This window comes from Chiloscyllium plagiosum, unplaced genomic scaffold, assembly GCF_037043375.1.
Source record: "Chiloscyllium plagiosum isolate Xiang-an unplaced genomic scaffold, Cpla_swu_hap1 HiC_scaffold_20, whole genome shotgun sequence".
Lineage (NCBI taxonomy): Eukaryota > Metazoa > Chordata > Chondrichthyes > Orectolobiformes > Hemiscylliidae > Chiloscyllium > Chiloscyllium plagiosum.
This window is the reverse complement of record NW_028270158.1, coordinates 43,382,958-43,404,282: the sequence shown is the minus strand read 5'-3', so window position 1 is coordinate 43,404,282 and position 21,325 is coordinate 43,382,958. Positions and strand designations below refer to the sequence as shown.

The window sequence follows — 21,325 nt, the reverse complement described above, 5'->3', positions numbered from 1 at the left end:
CATGGTCTGGGCATCTCTCTTCCCTCCCATGGTCTGGGCATCTCTCTTTCCCCCCCCCCCCCCCAATGGTCTGGGCATCTCTCTTCTCTTCCCCCCCCCCCCCCCCCATGGTCTGGGCATCTCTCTTCTCTCCCCCCCCCCCCCCCATGGTCTGGGCATCTCTCTTCTCCCCCCCCCCCCCCCCATGGTCTGGGCATCTCTCTTCTCCCCCCCCCCCCCCCCATGGTCTGGGCATCTCTCTTCTTCCCCCCCCCCCCCCCCCATGGTCTGGGCATCTCTCTTCTCCCCCCCCCCCCCCATGGTCTGGGCATCTCTCTTCTCCCCCCCCCCCCCCCCCCCCATGGTCTGGGCATCTCTCTTCCCCCCCCCCCCCATGGTCTGGGCATCTCTCTTTCCCCCCCCCCCCCCAATGGTCTGGGCATCTCTCTTCTCTCCCCCCCCCCCCATGGTCTGGGCATCTCTCTTCTCCCCCCCCCCCCCCCCATGGTCTGGGCATCTCTCTTCTCCTCCCCCCCCCCCATGGTCTGGGCATCTCTCTTCTCCCCCCCCCCCCCCATGGTCTGGGCATCTCTCTTCTCCCCCCCCCCCATGGTCTGGGCATCTCTGTTCCCCCCCATGGTCTGGGCATCTCTTCTCTCCCCAAGTGGTCTGGGCATCTCTTCTCTCCCCAAGTGGTCTGGGCATCTCTTCTCTCCCACCCCACACTCACCCCCCCCCCCCCCCCAGTGGTCTGGGCAACCCCCCACCACCCCACCACTTACCCTCACCCGCCCGTTTTCCCCACTCCTTCCCACCCACACGTTTTCTCCCACGCACATTTCATTTGCCCCCACCCCTCTCCCGCTCCCTCAACCACGCATCCTCTCCACCACCGCCTCCCCCAATCCACACCATCTCACCACTCCCTTCTCCTGCAACCCACACCTTCTTCCCACATTATCCGAAATGCCTCTTAATCCATTGCCGTGCTCCCTAAAACGTTTCCACACACTCTCTTTCCCTCCCCTCTAGCCTCAAGCTGTGCTCTCTCTCCATCCCTGCCCCCTCTGTCTCGGTGCTGCGCCTGCTCCTGTTGATGCTGCTGCTGCTGTCAGTCAGCTGCAGGGAACTGACTGTGAGCGGCTGTGGAGCGGGCTCTGGCTACTTGGGGATCTTCTCCGTGTAGCCGTGGACAAGGCAGCGAGAGGCGGCGGCCAGCCCTGGCCGGGGAGCAGTCCTGGGGCTGAGGCTGGGGGAGGCCGCTCCCGAACCCCCCGGATGGATCCTGTGCTCTGACCCGGGACCCGGAGCTCTCGCTATGGGAACCTCTGCTTCATCTATCGCCACGGAGACAGATGCCGGCCTCCCCGCCACCACCGCCGCTTCCCCGCCAGGCTGGAATGGCCCCGGGAGTCCGCTCTGGGTGAGCGGGACACTGGCCGCCGCTAGGGTGGAGAGCGCCCGAAGTCGCCAGCAGCAAGTCCCGCGGAGTCGCAGCAGGTAACCAGACAGTGGGGAGGGGGAGGCGGGTTACAACCACTGGAATAAAGTCAGTCAAAACGAGTTTAACAGCAACATCATTGCAGACACTCCACTCAAATTGATATGTTGGGGAGAGATCAGGAGTGTGAATTTAAATTAGAAAGCAGTAACCAGTACAACTCTGAGGTTTAGTGGGACAGCAGAAAGTAAACTGAGGAGGAGTAACCCTGCAGTGGCAGAGCTGGAGGTTCTAGATCAGACTACACTTTTTCAAAGTCGCTTCAAGGGAAATATGATAAAATAGGATTGAACAGATGCAAGGTGAGAAACATTAAAAAAAAATGTATACCAATCACGAGTACAGTAAGAATAAAAACCGTAAAATTACAGTACTCGAGAATGTTGGCGAAGCAAATTATTTTACAGCACAGAACAGTTATCAGAAGTCTGAGCTGTAAGATTAGAAAGCTAATAAGCCAAATCCTGGAAAAGAAGAACAGCAGCAAAAGTGGTTGAAAAACAGAAGCAATTAATCTAGGTTGTGGGGTGGAGAGTAATGGCTGTGTAGGTTTGAATACGAAGAGCCGGAGCAGATTGCTTCCAGCTTACCTGTCCAATCACTGTTTTTTAAATCGCGGTTTATGCTGAAATCATCGCAATTTTATTTTGGTGTTATCTGGATGAGTGAGGGGTTAACTGGGCTAATTGCGTTGCAGGATCTACAGCCATGTTATGACGTTGGTATAGTTTTTTTTCCACGACGGAATATGAAGAAATACTATTAAATCTGCTGGCTTTGAATTTTATGTTGTCAGTGCACTCGTTCCTGTTTGCTGGTTTAAAATAAAACATTATTTTTCCACATCTAGACTAGAGGGCAAAGTTTGAAGATGAAGGGAGGGAGATTTTAAAAAGACACGAGGCAATTTTTCTTTTGGAGAGTGGTTCACATGTGGAATGAACTTCCTAAAAAAGTGGTGGATTTGGATACAATTACAGCGTTTAAAAGACATTTGGATAGATACATGAGTAGGACAGGTTTGTAGGATTTAACAGTATATTTAAACATCCAGCTCCTTTGTCCCCACTTAAATAAGAAGTCTAGAAACAGTTGTCTAATGTTGCACTTTAGAGCATCTCACGAGTTCTTATCCCAAGGTGTGTAATTGAAATCTCATCTGAGCTAGTTTGACCCATGAAGAGGGAGAAATGTTTTGTAAAATCAAGAGGTTGATACCATAGCTGCAACGTTAAAAAGGCATCTGGGAGGGTATATGAATAGGAAGGGTTTGGAGGGATGGGGGCCCAGTGCTGGCAGGTGGGACTAGATTGGGTTTGGCTGTCAGATCGGCATGTATGAGTTGGACCAAAGGGTCTGTTTCTGTGTTGTACATCTCTATGATTTTATGACTGTGTCTCAACAATTAGATTGTGTCCTGTAACTGTACAAGGCTTTAAAAATGTGATTACGATTACAAATATAGCCCATTTCGCCCTAAAAACAGTGCTTTCCAAACCTTTCCATGCTGTGATTCCATTTCGAAATTAAAGATTGTTGTAACCCTTATGTGACAGCAGGGTCTGTTAGAGCCAGAGAACAGCTGTACAACTATCAGAGTTTCCTGATGACTGTTGTTCCCTTAGAATTTGCAATCCCAAGATTCAGCTCGTGACCCCACTTTGGGAAGCCCTGCCCGAGTGAATGGAAAGTGAAGCTCCTTGCAATTTGTTTTCATTTAATTATTGTATACTATCTGGTTCTTAAGGGTGTTGAGTTTTAATTATAAGGGAAAATGTTTCCTGAGGGTTTTTGCTGTTTCCCAGCTCAGCATTTCACATATACATATTCTGTGTTGTGTTGTAAGATATGATTTTGTGATTGCTGTAGGTGGCCAAATTTAATACTGTCTTAAGCTGCATTTTAAGAAATGATTTATCTTTTTTAAAAATGCCAGAAATTGTGCCACAGAAGATCCACATTTTTGCTTTACTGTGAGTTGCTGATGTAACCGAGTTTGTGAAAAGAAGTCCATTTGCTACACAGGATCTGACTATTTTGTCACGATGAGAACTTGTTTGTGTGACTGACAACACTAATGGGATTGAATGGTGACTGGTTGGTAAATTGATTGTACAATCGGTCCCTTCTACTGCTCCTACTCTAGAACAATTGCATGGTTTTGATCACTCGTGAAGGAGCCTGCCACCTAATGGTCAGATGAGACAGAAAACATGCATTTCTGTATTGCAGAAAGTGAGATTTGTTACTGAGTCATAGTCATACAGCAGGGAAACAGATCCTTAGGTCCAACTAGTCCATGCTGAACATAACCCCAAACTAAACGAGTCCCACCTGCCTGTTCCTGGTCCATATCCCTCCAGATCTCTCCTATTCATGTATCTAACCAAATGTCTTTTAAACGTTATAATTGTACCCGCATCCACCACTTTCTTTAGGATGTTCATTTCACATGTGAACCACCTTGCGTAAAAAAAAATTGCCACTTTTTAAAAAAAATCTCTCTCTCCTCTCATCTTAAAACTGTGCCCTCTAATCTTGAAATCCCCTATCCAAGGGAAAAGACAACTACCATTAACTCTCATTATTTTATAAAGTTCAATCAGATTACTTCTCTATCTCCTATGTTCCAGTGAAAAAAGTTCCAGCCATTCTTTATAACTCAAAATTTCTATACTTGGCAACATCCTGGTAAATCTCTCTTCTGAACCTTCTCCAGGTTGATAATATCCTTCCTATAACTGTGCGACCAGAACAAGACACTATTCCAGAAGAGGCCTCACCAATGTCCTGTACAACCTCAACATGACTTCCCAACCCCTATACTCCAAAGGACTGAACAATGAAGGCAAGTGTGCCAAACACCTTTTTTAACCACCCTGTCCATGTGTGGTGCAAACTTCAAAGAAGTGTCCCTGTACTCCCAGGTCCCTCTGTTTTACAACACTACCAAAGGCCCTACCATTAATTGTACAAGCCCTATCCTTGTTTCTTGTACCAAAATGCAATACCTTACATTTATCCAGATTGAACTTCAATTGCCATTTTTTCAGCCCATTGACTCATTTGATTGAGATTCCTTTATAATCCTTTTTCACTGTCTACAATGTTGCCAATTTTGGTGTTGTCTGCAAACTTACTAACAATGCCTTCTATATGAATGATTTGGATGAGAATATAAATGACAAGAGTCAGGAAAAAAAATCTGTTTAAATTAGGAATGAATGAATATGCGTACCAGGGAAATGTATTTGGAATACAGTGACCAGTTTACTTACAGTAAGATTAGATTACTTACAGTGTGGAAACAGGCCTTTCGGCCTGACAAGTCCACACCGAACCACCGAAGTGCAACCCACCCAGACCCATTCCCCTACATTTACCCCTTCACCTAACACTACGGGCACATTGATTACAAACTATAAGTTGCTTTTTAAAAAACATTCTCAGATGGTATCAGAGCTAAGAGGTTATATCTATCAGGGATATTTATCAGGCTGGGGTACTTTTCTCTGGAAAAGGACGCAAAGCACATTGACTTCTCTGAGACCAGAACTAGCACCCATAAATATAAGATGCCCATTAATAAATCCAATTGGGAATTCAGGACAAACCTCTACCTAGAGTAGTTTGTGTGGAGTTTGTTATAGCATTGAGCATTGAAATAAAGATTAAATGCATTTCTGGGAGGGTGGGTAATCACAATGAGAAGAATAGAGTGATAAGTTGATGAGGTTCAATGAAAGGTAGGAAGCTGCTTATCAAGTAAGAACGCTGACTTGGGTGCACTGAGCTGAATGACCTGTAACCGTGAAACTGTGACACGTTTACATTATTGCATTTGAAAACAGATGAAATAAGGGAAAACTCTAGAAAATAAAAAAGCTACTGGACACCCACTTTGTTTCTAGGTCTTCATTGGTTGAGAGTTGGAGTTATGGGTAAATGCAACCTCTGGTAAATAAAGTTGCTATAGATTATCAGACCATAGGGCTGCTGTCTCATTAGAGAGATAGAGAGAGAGAGACAACTTGTAGTGGTTTAACTTGAGGGTCACCATGCCTCTGGCCAGGGGAAGAGGTTGAGAAGGACAATTCTTTATAATAACCTCAGCTTGTGTGGGAATTGAACCCATGCTGTTGGCATCACTCTGCATTGCACAGCAGCTGTCTAACCAAACTAGCTTTTGAGCTAGACACATCAGGTTTGAGTCCTGTTAATATGAGCAGAATTTGCAATGTCTGAGGGGACCATGTAGCTCCCGGTCATACAATATCTGCTGACTGTGTGCATGTAGATAGGTGTCTGGTGAGGATAAGATTGATGTTTGATATTCTGTCAGGGTTAACAGTCAAGTGACAGGGAAATGTGAAAAAAGCAGTTGCAGGTAGCAATTAAGCTGGTATAAGAAGCATTCTATTGTAACATAACTGATACTTCCCTTAGAAGAAACAAAGTTTACATGAAAGACACAGTTGATACAACCTTGCGAGTTGTGACTGTTGTCACCACTGTACAGCCTGCATTTCCCTTATACAGAAATGGACATAACAGCCGAAACAGTTTGCTGCTGAGCTGAATGTTTTGCTTCCAGATGTCTGGAAGCAAATGTTATTCAGTTTGTAAATATGCTCTCTAATCACCTTGTAACTGTAGATATTTTCCATTTTAAAAAAAATGCAAAAACCATTGAGCAATAAACCGAGAGAAAAGATGGCGTAATTCTTCACAACACCTTTTATTGTGCAATGCTTTGAGGTCAATTAATTGCAAATGGCATTTGTGTCTCTTCTGTTCCTCCTAGAAGTGACTGTTACTAAGATTGAAGTCTCCCTACAGGAAGAATTCAGGGCTGAGATTGAAGGTTTGTGCTTTCTGCACTACCCTGCTCTTGAATCAACAATAATAAACCAAATCATCACCCTTATCCTAAGAAGAGAGTTAAAAATGTGATATTGTTCACGTATCTACATTTGTGTGATGCTCCTACTATCCATGGTGTAACAAGTTAGTCATCATTGTTAAAAACATAATGATGGATAAAGTAGTGAAGACAGCTACATGCTCAACTTCAAAAAGAGTAAAGAAATGTCTGTAATAGTATAGTGATTATGTTACTGGATTGATAATCCAGAAACCATGAGTTCACATACCACCCTGGCAGTTTGAGAATTTGAGTTCAGTTTTAAATTTTATGGAAATTAAGAAGCTGCCCTCTGTAAAATGGTCGTAATAGCATTGGATTGATGTTTGTTTTTGGCAAAATGGACAAATTCACTCATTCTTTTAGGAAGGAAACCTGCCATTCTTACCTGGCCTACATGTGGTTCCACACTACGTCAATGCGGTTACTCTTAACTGCTTTCTGAAGTGGCTTAGAAAATACTCAGTTGTATTAAACTATTACAAGGGAAACCCTTCACCACCTTCCTAGGATAACTAGGGATGGAGCATTAATTTCATTAATGCTAGTGTTCCTGGGCCCATAAAAATGAATCTTAAAATATACCTTGGATGGAATTGGAAAGAGAAATCAGGCTTTTATCGGTTTGCTAGTAATGTCACCTACAGAGAAAAATGTGACATTTTCTGCAGATAATTTGGAATTACTGATATTGTTTGTAAATAGCCAACAAGCACCTACAGTATGGGGTTAAATTCACATGGAAGTAATCCAATTGTAATAGAGATCACAATCATTAATTTGTCACATCAATCCAGGAGTGAGAGAGAGGAAGACTGAGTGGGTGGAGTAGGTAAGTGGAAGAGTAATGAGAACATGCTAGAAATCTCAGCTTACATAATGAACACACAGAATGCAGTGTTCAGTGCACCGTTAATAAAATGGTTCCAGTAATTACAAAAGAAGAATAGCTGTTTGTCTTTACATGCAATTAAAAATGCAGCAATGCTTAAAGGGTTTTCTACTTGCCTTGGAGCATTCATCATTTTGGAATATCGAAACAGAAAACATTTTTCATTGCTGTATATATAATTCATAGTTTCATATCACAGTTGAACCAGTTCAATGTCATAAATTTTTACATCAATGTACCCAACTGATCTACATTAACTGTAGGACATGCAGCAAAGCCTGCGGCTTGCCAAGGTAGAAATAATTCTGTTACAACTGCACTAAGACTATTGGATTGAGCTGTTTGTGCTTAATTATTCACTGTTTTTATACAGTTCTAGTTTCTTTCCCTTCTAATGATGCCTCCGTCTCCTTTATCTTCTTAATTACATTCCCTTCGTGCCTTGCTTTATAATGCACTTCTGTTGCAGAGTGAGTGACTTTTTAGATATTGAAAACATTAATTTACAAAATAGCAGAAGTTGACTGTTTAACCACTCAAGTTGCTCTGCATTTTACAAGATCGTGGCTGTCCTGTTTGGTTTTTCAAATTTTCATGGGCTCACGGTGGCTCAATGGTTAGCACTGCTGCCTCACAGCGTCAGGAACCTGTGTTTGATTCCTGCCTCTGGTGACTATCTGTCTGTGTGGAGTTAGCACGTTCTCCCCGTGTCTGCGTGGGTTTCTTCTGGGTGCTCCGGTTTCCTCCCACAATCCAAAGATGTGCAGGTCAGGTGAATTGGCCACACTAAATTGCGCATAGTGTTAGGTGCATTAGTCAGGGGTAAATACAGGGTAGGGGTCTGGGTGGGTTACTCTTCAGGTGCTCGGTGTGGACTTGTTTGGCCAAAGGGCCTGTTTCCATACTGTAGAGATTCTAATCTAATTCTAATTCTAAACATGTTCCTATATTTCCTGGTGATGACCCTCTATTTCCTTTGCTTAACAAGAATCTGTCCATCTGTCTTAAAAATATTCAACGATTGTGTGTCCACTGCTTTCTGAGGCAGACTGTTGCAAAGTTTCACAACTCTGAGAAAAAGTTCTTGTCCTTTCTGTTCTGAAAGGGTGACATCTAATTCTGGATTGACCCACAAGAGGAAACATTCTTTCTACTTGGTAAAGACTGTTCAGGATCTTATACACTTCAACTTGGAGATAGTGAGGACTGCAGATAATGGAAAGTCAGAATCAATAAAATGTGGAACTGGTGAAAAGCACAGCAGGTCAAGCAGCACCAGAGGAGCAGGAGAGTCGATGTTTTGAACAGGATCCCGATGAAGGATCCTGCCTGAAATGTCGACTCGCCTGCTCCTCTGCTGCCTGACCTGTTGTGCTTTTTCCAGCTCCACATTTGATCAACATACACACTTCAACATCCACTCACATGCCCCACACCAACACCACCGCCATTACCATCCATTCACCCTGGAAAAGAAATTCTAACTTGAATGGAAAAAAGCCTAGGTAGTCCAACCTATTCTTACAAGACAACCCGCTCATTCCAGCATCAATCTGGTAAATCTCAAATGCATGTTTTCAAAAGGTGAAACGTTTAGTACCATCTCTAGCCGATCATTAAGAGGCAAGAGAATGGTAGAGCAGCTAGGATACTTCCAGTTATAAGCAGGGACTGTGTTAGCATGTACAAACATTGCTTTCATTTCAATTTTAGATACAAATGAGTACAATTTATAAATAAAACATTTAAATGTTGACAAGTACAGGACAATTTGACACTAAAATGTTCCCTTTTGGACTGTCTCAATATTTGTACTTATTCCCGACGAAAGTTTTTAGTTACCAAGATGAGGGGAAAGTGGATTATTGATAGAGTCATGGAACAGTACGACACCGAAAGAAGCCATTCGGCCTATTGTGTGCATGCTGGCTCTTTCAGGTTTAGAAATCTAGGTCTACCATCCGCAGGTACAGAAGAAGACTCACTATTTCTACCTCAACCCTGTGCCTGAATTCCAATTTCCAATATCCTATGTTGAAAAAACTGAGTGCAAAGAGTAACATTGCAATATATTGAAGCACTATGCAATGCCTGTTGTGTTTTTCCTTTCAATACGCTTTATGTTCTTTAGGCTTTGCATCATGCCATGGTTAAGGGGAAGGATTGGAGTCTTGATTTTGAGGCTCTGACATGCACTAGTAAATAGCACAAGTGCTAAGAAGCACATACTAAGGTGTGTTGCATGTACTTACTTGGTTTTCCCTTTGCTGTGCCTGTGAGCAACATAGTATTTCTCACTAATGGCCTAGTGGTACGACAACTAATTTGTTAACCCAGCAACCTAGGTAGTGTTTTGGAGATTCTGGTTCGAATCCCACCAGGATAGGTGATGGAACTTGAATGCAATAAAAATCTGGAATTAAGAGTCTAGCTATAACCATGAAACATTGTCAATTGTTGGAAAAACCTATCTGGTTCACTATGTCCTTTCCGGAAGGAAAATGCAATTAACTGGTTTGGCCTACATGGAACTCCAGACCTAAAACAATGTTGATTCTTAACCACCCTCTGAAATGGCCCAGTACATCAATTAGTTGTAACAACCTTACATACAGATAAGGAAGGACTCCACTTCGACTGGGACAACACATCCCAGGACAAGCCAAATAGAGACACGCACGAGAATTCCTAGAAGCATGGCATTCCAACTGAAACTTTACCCGCAAACACATTGACTTGGATCCCATTTACCACCCCCTGAGAAAAAGAACAGGACATGACATCACCACAGGAAATGCTATCACTAAGGAAACCTAAACACGCAAATAGAAAGCGGGCCATGCCACCAGTGTTTCATCTGGAGGCTTACTGATGTTACCTAGCATGGTGACGAAACGTCTGAAAACAAACCTTCCAGCTCAGCAAGCAAACCTACATCCAGTTGTAACAACTATTAGAAAGGACAAAAAGAACCACCTTCCATCAATGTAGACACTGGAAATGACAACATGAAAACAAAAGCCCTGTCAACCCTGCAAACTCCCCCTTACTAACATCTGGGGGCTTACGACAAAATTGGGAGAGTGGTCTCTTAGGCTCGTCAAACAACAGCCTAACAGTCACACGCATGGAAGAATATCCTAAATTTAATGACCAAGGCACCACTATCACCATCTCTGGATATGTTCTATCCCACTGGCCGGACAGGCCCACAGAGGTGATACTGGGGTGTATAGTCAGGAGGGAATTGCCCTGGGAGTCCTCAACATTGACTCTGGACCTCATGAAATGTAGAAACTAAGAAAATAGGTGCAGTAGTAGGCCATTTGGCCCTTTGAGCCTGCACCACCATTCAATATGATCATGCAATCTTAGTATCCCTTTCCCACTCTCTCCCCAAACACCCTGATGCCTTTAGCCACAAGGGCCATGTCCAGCTTCCTCTTAATGTAGATTAGATTCCCTACAGTATGGAAACAGGCCCTTCAGCCCAACAAATCAACACCAGTCCTCTGAAGAGTAACCCACCCAGACCCATTCCCTATCTCTATATTTACTCCTGACTAATGCATCTAACACTATGGGCAATTTAGCATGGCCAATTGACCTGACCTGCACATCTTTGGATTGTGGGGGGAAACTGGAGCACCTGGAGGAAACCCACACAGACATAGGGAGACAATGTGCAAACTCCACACAGTCACCCAAGGCTGGAATCGAACCTGGTCCCTGGCGCTGTGAGGTAGCATTGCTAACCATTGAGCCACCGTGCTGCGCCAATCTAATGAACTGGCTCCAACAACTTGCTGTCAGAGAAAATTCCACAGGCTCGCAACTGTCCTTAGCTCAGTCCTGAATGCCTTACTCCTTATTCTTAGACTGTGACCCCTTTCTGGACTTCCCAAAAATTGGGAGCATTCTTTCTTTCTGTATCTAGCCTGGAATCCTGATGAGACTGAATTAACCTTCCCCCTCCACTTTCTTCTAAGCTCGAGTGATTACAAGTGCCGTTCAGTGCAAGGAAACTGCCTACTGATCACCTTCCTTGGCTGACGAATCAGTTCTACTCCATGTTGAACAACACTTTGAGGAAGCACTAAGGATAACAAAGGTGCGGAGTGTACTCTGGATAAGGGATTTCAATGTCCACCATCAGTGATTCAGTAGCAGCAGTACTGTTTGAGCTGATTGAGTCCTAAAGGACAATGCTGTGAGACCCAGTCTGTGCTAGATGGTGAGGGAACCAAAAAGGGGCATACTTGAACTCATCCTCTTTAACCTGCCTGCTGCAGATATGTTTGTCCATGCCAGTAGCAGTAGGAATGATCCCCACACAGTTCCCTTTGTTGCAGTGTTAAGTCATTGTTGTGGACCAGGCCAGACCCCTTAAAGCGTTTTGTGAAGGTAACCCAGATCCTAACTTTTGCTAGTTGTTTTCAGCATGTGTAAAGTGGATATTCCAGGAAAGATCCCGCTGGTTTTAAATAAAAACAATTTATTTACAAGATTACCAAATGAAATACAAACAAAAGAGACCAGAATAACTTAATTTATTGGGAAACCCAACAGATTATCCCAATTTAATGATGCTGTTCCCAATACTAGAAACAATCTCTCTAAACACCCCTTGGCACAAAAGATAAAGTCAAACACAGGTTCTTACAAGAGAGAAGTCCGAGAGAGATCAACATGGACCTGCTTCTTTGAGTCCAGCAGCTTTTTCAACACTACTGCTAAAAACCAAACAGAGAAAAGCTGAGCTGGGAGAGCTGGCCACTCCCCTTTCATTGTACAAGTGCTTTTTTTTTTTCAAAAAAACTTGAATGCCTGTTTCCCAAGGCAGTCTCTGTTAGCTATAATCAAGCTGGCCCTAAAACCCTTCAATTTAAACTTGAGTCTGTCTTTTATGACCTCTGGGGGGGAAAAAAAATGAGAACAGAACCTTGTTAAAGAAACATCTTCGTCACATCATATTGTTTAGTATTATCACTGTTCTAAATAGGGCAGACTTTGAACATAGCTAGCAACCCGAGACTGGGCACGTCTGGGTCAAAATCCTGGAATTGCCTCCTAATGGCTTTTTGTGATGACCTACAGCACATGGACTGCAATGGTTCCAGAAAGCAACTTACCATTACTTTCTCAAAGGCAACTGCTGATGGACAATAAATGTCCCATGAGTGAATAATAAAAACCCGTAAAACTTTTACTTTGTGTTTGCAACCCTCACTTTGGGAAGGTCTGAATTTAATAGTTTGCTTTTTGTATGGTTTTCATTCTTCTTCCTTCTCAAATTGTTTCAACCTAATTTATTTATCTTGTGATGCATTTCCTTTGCCTGACAGTCCATTTACAGGAAAGGTGATACTTTAACCACTCATTCTAAAGAAAGGTTGTCAAACTGACAGTGTTTTTGAGTCAAAGTGTGGTGGAGAAACACAGCAGGTCTGGCAGCCTCTGTTGAGAGAAAAACAGAGTTAATGTTTCAATGCCAGTCAGATGTTCTGGCAATGGGCCAAGTGCTGGAAAATTGGATCGGAACAGTTAGATTGTACCGGTCAAAAACAAAGTTGATGAACCAAAGAGCTTTTTTCTGTGCTGTCGATTTCCCGTGATTCTATAACAGTTGATCTGCTTAGCCTACCTCATTCCTCAATGGACTTGAGCCATACTACATTCTCCTGAACATAGATCAGGAACGCTTCTCTGTCTTTTTCATTGACACTGTTCCTGTCCCAGTCTATATGAGGTAATCTGGTAGACACTAAGTGCATCATTTGTATAATGCTGTTCACTAGTGCTAGTGCATTTTGTAGTTACCTGTTGGTTGTAAGAATCATCCAGATGTAGTTGTGAAGAACTAGATCCTGTGTAACGCCCTTAAAATAAACAAATTATGACTCCGTCAAAGACTCTCATTGAATCTTGGTCTTCTGAATATCTTCTGAGGTATGGAATTTCTTGGCTATATTTCACTTGCATATGGCTTGTTGACTCTTCAATTCTCTTTAGTCACATTGCAATTGTGCCAGCTATAGCATGGGCCTCACTGCATGTTTTAAAAAAAAAACACTTTTTTGATTCTGATAACCACTTCTATTGGTCCACAGCTCTTGGTAGATTTTTTCTCTGCTTGTCTCGCAGCTGCTTCCAGGCTGACCTGAACTGCCTTTCTGTGAGAAATCACAATGATCAAAACCAGAGGAACAAAACTCACTGACAATTTAGATTTATTTTCCTAATCAACCTGTTCGGAGATGGTATCACATACCTCAGGAGCAGGTGGGACTTGAACCTGATCCTCCTGGTTCAGAGGTTACCACTGCAACACAGGAGCTGTAAACCTCCCTACAATCTATTGTCACTTCAAGGCAATTCTGTGATGTTCCAGATAAAGATTTAAACTAAGTATCTCCAACTTTAATTCTGTCACCTGACCTGTAAAGTATGTGGATACATTTTAAGACCTTTCCAAGTTTAGCCGCATGCTTTCAAACTCTTCTTTGACCTGGGAGAATTACGTGAATAATGTAAACCCCTTGCTGGGACAAGCCTCCCCCATCATTTATGTTTTCCTGGTTCCCGATCTGACTGTATTCAATAAGTATAGATGACCCTTTGAATTGCCATTACTTGAGGTCTGTGTGCTTCTCAAATTGGCTGCTTTCATTTGTCATGAGTTCATTTTTATAAAACTTTCAGTTTGAGGATTTTTAATGTAACTTCTGAAATGTACAAATCATGAAATTGCTTACAACAAGAACAATTAACAATTTAGACATTTTTAATACACTTTTTTTTAATGTCCCCTTTCCTCTCCTCAGTTGTTCGGTTTTAAAAGGAGCAGAATGATGAGCAACATGATATTATCTGGTTCCTATTTACCAGGATTTCAGTTGAAGCATGATACTAGGCTGTGAATGTAAAGTTCACAAGCACCAGCAGAGCAGGTATATCTTTAGCTCAGAATATGTACCGTGAGCATTTGAAAGCAAGAAGTCTAATAGTTACTGCTGATATCAGCGAATTCAAGTTTTATGTTAGTGGAATAACACCTGAAGCCCTGCATTAAAGCAGCTTTGGGGGTTGAAGACTGGTTTGTTTTATTGTGAATTGATGTTGTCGCTCCATTCAGCAATTGTGCGCAATTGTAAATTATTGTACTTCCCAGTTCGCACCAGTTATCACTTGCATTCTCCCACTTTAAAACTTTTTGTATTGAAATCTAATGGAGCCCTGCTTTAACAACTTTTGTAAATGGCCATCTGTTCAAACACAAATATTGGATAAGAATTACCCTGTCTTTTATATTTTAACATTCATTCTGTGTGGATTAGGAATAAATCATAATCATTGTTGCCTTTAAACATTCACCTTCATGTTATGATCCAATTGTTGAATAATATTTTTGACAGTGTTGATAGTGTATGTTGGATTTGGGGAGATTAGAAAGGGGATCCAAATCTAAATCCTCTGCAAAAATGCTCAAGGTGGGAGGGAAGTTGCTTTTTAGATTTTGAGTTTTCTTTTTCTTCCTGTGACATTGTCCAGCCCTCAAAGCTGTGAATTGTATGTAGCCTCGAGATAACAGCCTATCTGATCTTAGCCTGGTGTTTTAAAGGTGATAATAAGTAAATAGTGCAGCAAGTTTGAACATATCCTAGGGCTGTATACATGAACTCAGTGGTATCTGTATATGCAGGAATGTCAGCTATAATCATTGATATAATGGGCTGTATTTGGATGGAATTCACATTTGTTTCCATGGTTATTGTAGTTTAACTAGTTGATTGCTGAAGCCTTAGCATTGGAATTGATTTTTCATTAATTAAAAACAAATTACTGCGGATACTGAATCTGAAACCAAAAGAGAAAATGCTGGAAAATCTCAGCAGGTCTGGCAGCATCTGTAAGGAGAGAAAAGAGCTGACGTTTTGAGTCTAACTGACCCTTTGTCAAACAGTCGATTTTTCCTTGTTTGCGTCATTTTGCAAAGAAACATTTTGCAGTGTTGTTTGCGTTGAATTAACATGTATGTTTTTCTCCTGGATCAACTCATCCAGAGATCGTCAAGTTCCTGTATCAGATTATGGTCTGCTTTTATTAAGGTACACTGGTATTAAGGAAAAAAAATTTCCTTTGTTTAAAAATAATCTACTGTGATGGCACTCTTGTGCTTTGGGCGGCTGACCAGCCTGTCCAAAAGTTAAGATGCAGGATCCTCAGGAGAGGATCAATGTTTATAGGAGGTCTTTGTGAATGTATTATTTGCTGAAGATTCCTACAGAATAATGTGATAAACTCTGATTTGGTACATTTCAATAATGTATCAAAAATGTTTGTACTTTGTTTAGACGCTGCCTGAAGTCATGGTCACATTTTTACCAACACTGGTTTTTTAAAAAATGTTTTTAAATTTTGTTTAGACAGTGAAAGGAATGCAAGCAATTTTCATAAAGCTCTTCAATACCTAGAAAGAGCTCTTTTTAATGAAACATTCTGTTCTGACATTCATCCTTGCTTGCATCCAAAAATCTCTTCAACTGCAGCATTCCAGCTGTTCGGGAGCTATTCTCCATATGTTTGGTAATCCCAAATGCTGCTTGTAAAAACTTCAGGGACACTCTCTTCAACAGACTCAAAGTTCTGACTCTCGCATTAAAATCAAACTTTTTGGGACTCTGCAAGATGATGGCGATTCTGTAGAACTGCTGTGGACACCTCTGCCTAACAGCCAAGGTGTACTGGTGTTTTTTGTCATCCCTGGCCAACTTATGTGGAGGAATTATTAGTTTAAAACCTTACATTTGTTAATATTTAGGAATGGGAAGGATGCCAAAGGGAAAAGGAGCAAGCAAGCAACAGCAGGGAGGACACTCCTACAGCACCTAGCACACCAGAGACTACAGCAGCAGCAGCCTCTCCTGACCCCCCACAGGGACCTGAGAGACTCTTAGGAATTGGCTGCAGCAATGGAGAGACTTATCTTGAGCTGCAGTTGAGGAGATCTGTGGGGAGATTCGTGCCCAGGTCCAATCCACCACAGCCATGCTGCAGAAGCATGAGCGGGAGATCCTGGTCCTTTGGGAGCGGCTGGAAGAGGTGGAGGGTCAACCAAGGCCTTAGAAGCGGCGATGGAGTCCTCATGCAGTCGGATCCGGGTGCTGGAGCGAGAGGTGCAGGCCTTGTGAGACCATATCGACGACCTCGAAAATCAAGGCTGGAGGATAAATCTCTGAAAATTGTTGGGCTCCCGGAAGGTGAGCAACCCGTCAGCTTCTTTTTGAAAGCTGTCTGCCAAAGATTTTGGGCCTTCAGTTCCAGTCTAGCCAGCTGCAGATTGAAAGGGCTTATCGGGTTACAATGTACAGGTCTGGTGCCGGTGCAGCAACCCCCCCCTCAGTCCTAGTGCACATCCACTCATATAGGACAAGCAAAAAGTCATAGAAACCTCCAGATTATTGGGAAGTGATCCACAGGCACTGCTGCACAAGGGGTACAAAAATCATGTTTTTCCAGGATTTCTCGGTAGCTTTAATTTGAAAGAGGTAGCCCTTCAATGAAGTTAAAAAGAGGCTGAGGAACCTGGGTACCCAGTACTCCATGAGGCACCCCGCAGTGCTCTGTTTCAGCCATGAGGACTCGGTTTACACATTTGACTGAGCAGATAAAGCTAAAAGCTTTGTAGACACTTTAAAATAGATGGACTAGCCTGAAGAATACGGTTAATGTTCATCCTCTTTTCCTTCTTTCCCCATGTTTTCCCTTCCTTTTTTTCCCTTTCCTTCTCCCTAATAACTTTTTTTGGAAAAAAAACTTGGAATATGTTCCTTTTTTTTAAATAACTGGATTTTATAATGGGAAATTTTCTGGATGTTCTTTGTTGTCTCCCTTTTTTTTGTTTGCTCTTTTTCGCTTTTAGTCACAAGTACGGGTGACATGAAGCCAGGGATAGGTGAAGTGCTCATCCTGACTTTTATCTTTTTTCTGTTGATTTAAGGATCATCATCTTCTTGTTTTTTTTGCCTAAGGCTGGGGCACAGTCCGGGCTTGGAGGAGCTGTGAAGGAGGGGATGGGTAGGGTGAATGCCCCCTATAGGCAGGGGCGAGAGTCTTCCATTCAAGGTTTTATAGTTGGTTTTCTTTGGTAGTAATAGTTGTTTGTAGTTATGATAGAGTAGTTTTTGTAGACACAATTCTTCGACTCTGACTCTTTATTTACTTGTGCTCGGCGCATTGTAAGCAGGGTTCTCCCTCCCAGGGGTTCAAGGGTCTCTGAAAGGGGATATGGCTAAGTGCCTTATTAAATGGTGCACCTGGAACATTAAGGGAAGTCATTTGCCTGTTAAAAGGAAAAAAAATGCTTTCTAGCCTCAAGAGGGAAATGCTTGGTATTGCTTTGTTGCAGGAAACCCATCTTGATGGAGAACACCTGAAGCTACAACATCCTTTACTATTAAAAGTAGGGGAGTGGCAGTACTTATCCAGAAAGATCTTCCGTTCACATTGTTAGAGCAGGTGAAAGATGAACAGGGACGATTTGTGATGCTTAAAGGCCTAATACATGGGGAAGAATATGGCATTTTAAATGTCTACTGTCCTCCGGTGCATCCCCTCAAAATTTTGATTTGTGCTTTCTGTAAGCTGAGTGCCCTTGGAACAAAGCATATTATTATAGGAGGGGATTTTAATTGTCTTTTGGATCCAACAGTGAACAGGATGCCCAGTGGGCCCCTAACTATTTCTTCATAGGCCAAGCAGGTGGCTGACTTGTGCAAGGAGTTGAGGCTGGTGGATATTTGGAGATGTCTTTACCTACTGCAGGGGCTTCACCTTTTTTTCAAACCCACATAAATGTCACACGAGGATTGATCTCTTTCTGGCTCCCTCTGCCCTTTTGGATTCAATTATGTGTTTTAAAATTGGGAATATAGCTATCTCTGATCACATGGCAGTATATTTGGAAGTTAAGGCCAAGAGTGAGGGGCTAGGTTTGCGGCACTAGCATTTGGACCCTTTCTTCCTTTTTAAGGATTCCATATTTGTGGAATACGTTTTGAAGGAGTTTCAGGAATTCTTGACTATTAACTCGGGCATGGCTAGTAGTCCGTCTGTGCTATAGGAGACTGCTAAGGCCTTTCCTAGGGGATTAGCTATTTCCTATTCGACTAGCCGGAATCGACAGAAGGAGGAACAGCAGCGTCTACTTGAGACGCGGTTGAAAGCCGCCGAGGCGGCACATTTTGCGCGGCCTTCGGTGACCAAGCGACAGCGGATCGTGGCCCTTTGGGCTGCCTTGAATTCAATACTTAGACAAAACATAAAGAAAGAACTTACTTTTGCTAAACAAAGGCTCTTCGAGTATGAAGATAGGCCAGGGAAGTATTTAGCATACCTGACTGGGAAAAAGCGTGGTACTGAATCCGTTACTGCAGTTAGAGACAGCGCCGGGGTTCTTACATACGATGCCAAAAGGATTAATGAGATTTTTCGGAGTTTTTATTCTGAAGTGTATTGGTCTGAAGGTTGCAAGGACAGGAGGGCCAAGATGGAGGCCTTTTTTTAAGAGCCTGGACCTCCCAGGGGTAACCTTGGAACAGGGTTCTCTTCTTAATGCCCCCTTGACAGTACAGGAAATACAGGAGGCAGCTGGGCAACTTCAGAGTGGGAAAGTGCCTGGCCATGATGGTCTCCCGGGTGAGTTTTATAAGGACTTTATAGGGATTCTGTTGGAGATGTACAATCACTCCTATATGCATGAATGTCTACAACAATCTTTGAGAGAAGCTAATATTTCTTTAATTCTTAAGAAGGGGAAGATCCCTGATTGTGCCTCATACAGGCCCATCTCTCTCTCTATTAAATTCAGATTTCAAGATTCTGTCTAAGATCATGGTGCTGAGATTGGAAAGGGTGTTGCCCCATATTGTCAAAGAGGACCAGACAGGCTTTATAAGGAGCCGTAGGTCCTCGAATAATATTAGAAGGTTGCTGAATATGATCCAAGTTTGTCAGCAATGATTGATCCAGGGGTTGGTGATTTCCTTAGATGCAGAGAAAGCATTTGACTGGGTGGAATGGCCGCATCTTTTTTATGCCTTAGAACTGTTCGGGTTGGGTGGAGTCTTTGTTAGGTGGATGGAGGTTTATGTCGCCACTCTCTGGCCGCAGTCGTCATCAATGGGGTGAAGTCTGGGAATTTTAGGATTGGTACGGGTAGTTGGCAAGGCTGCCCCCCTCTCACTGTTGGTGATAGAGCCGCTGGCAGAGGCCATTCATCAGAACATCCACATAACCGTTCCGGAAGTGGGATCGAGGGCACACAATATTACATTGTATGTGGATGATGTCCTTCTGTTTGTATCAAACCGATGATCTCTGTACCCCATTTGATACGTTGTATCAATTCACTTGGGGCTATTTCAGGATATAAGATCAACTTTGCAAAATCGGAGGCTATGCCTTTGGGGAATCACAAGGATGTGCCAGAAGTTGAAAGTGGCTCTAAGTTCCCTTTTAAGTGGTCACGGGTGGGGTTCCGATACATAGGCATTTTTATTACCCCTATGTTTGATCTGTTATTTCGGACTAACTTTGCTCACTTGCCCGACAGTATTAGGCGAGATCTCCAGAGATGAGAGGCTGTTCCAATTGCATGGTTTGGCCGAATATCTCTCATTAAGATGAATGTTCTTCCTCGTTTGCTTTATCCCATGCGTATGCTCCCTATAGTGTTTCCCAGGTCAACGCTGCGGAAGCTTATGGGGTGGTTTGGTTCCTTTGTCTGGCATCATGGATGACCCCTCATCAGACTTACTAAATTGCAGTTGCCTCAAAGAGGGGGAGGAGTTGATTTCCCAGACGTCAGGAGGCAACAATTGTGTTCCCTGCTGTCCTTTGTGTGCGATTGGGTTGGTAACGATCCAAACTCAATATGGCTGAATATCATGGCCTCCCAAGCAAAGTAACCTCTTGTTAACCTATTGTTCATGGATAAGATGAGGACAGTTATGGACCACTGCCAGAACCCCATTGTCATTAGTACAGTCAAGGCATGGAGGGCGATGCGTCAGAGTGAGGGTTGCTTATCCAAGACTTTGCCACTTACACCTAATAGTTGGTATGTCAGGGTTCCGACCATGGACTCAGGGTTCCAACTATGGGCAGCGAGAGGAGTGTCCAGTTTGGGAGACTTGTTTGAGAGGGAGGTTATGATGTCTTTTGAGCAACTGATCTGCAAATACGGGTTTCCCAGCAGAGATCTTTTCTTTTTTTTTCAGGTTAGGGATTTCATCCAGAAGACGACTACGCTTTTTACTAAGCCCTATAAGCCTAATACAAAGAGGTTGTTGCTACATGCCACAAGCACCCTTTCGGTTAGTGCCCTCTTATCGTCTGCTGGGTGGCAGGATATTAACCGGTTATGTGAGGTCTGGGAGTAAGAACTTGGAGTGGAGATCTCTTCTGAAACATGGGAGAACATGTGGGAGAATGCTCGAAAGATCTCAATCTGTAATAGGACATGCGCGACAGTTAAAAGTTCTGCACAGGGTTCATCTGGCACTGAACTGTTTGGTAAAGTTTAAAAAAGGGCATCTCCAGTGTGCCCCAAATGTAAAATAAGTGTAGGTACTCTCACCCATTGCTTCTGGACATGCCACAGGCTCTGTGTTTATTGGAGCGCTGTGGCGGGAGAGATAGGGAGGGTATTGAGGACTGAAGTTAAAGTAGACCCGATATCTCTTCTCTTAAGTCTACCAAATTTACGATCTTTAGACTGGCATGGGAAGAAACTATTTAATATTCTTACATACTGTGCACGGAAGAATATTCTGATGAATTGGGTGTCTGAGAACCCGCTGGACTTGCTGGGATGGCGGAAACTAATTATGGAGCACATTCCCTTGGATTGTTTTTACAAACATGGTGCACCACACAACAGACAATTTTTATAAGACATGGCAGCCCTACTTGAGTTATTTGGATATAGATTTGTCGGCTACCTTAACTAGGGCGTTTGTTTAACCGG

The 21,325-nt window shown here is 43.0% G+C and overlaps 1 protein-coding gene across 11 annotated transcripts in view; it reads left to right on the top strand.

The window, feature by feature from the left end:
• capn15 (calpain 15) overlaps positions 1–21,325 on the top strand; it is a 322,263-nt gene that overhangs the window by 22,186 nt on the left and 278,752 nt on the right. For 2 of the 11 annotated variants that reach the window (XM_087997880.1, XM_087997882.1), the window contains exons 1-2: positions 1,348–1,479; positions 4,200–4,328. The exons of 3 other annotated variants lie outside the window; for them this stretch is intronic. Coding sequence is in view for 2 of the 8 variants with exons in the window: in XM_043711449.2 (XP_043567384.1) it covers positions 1,298–1,479 (182 nt within the window). In the remaining 6 variants the exon portion in view is untranslated. Of the gene's footprint in view, positions 1–1,009; positions 1,480–4,199; positions 4,329–21,325 lie in introns of those variants that run through there. 6 more of the 11 variants (XM_043711449.2, XM_043711448.2, XM_043711452.2 and 3 more) reach the window with 4 other exon arrangements.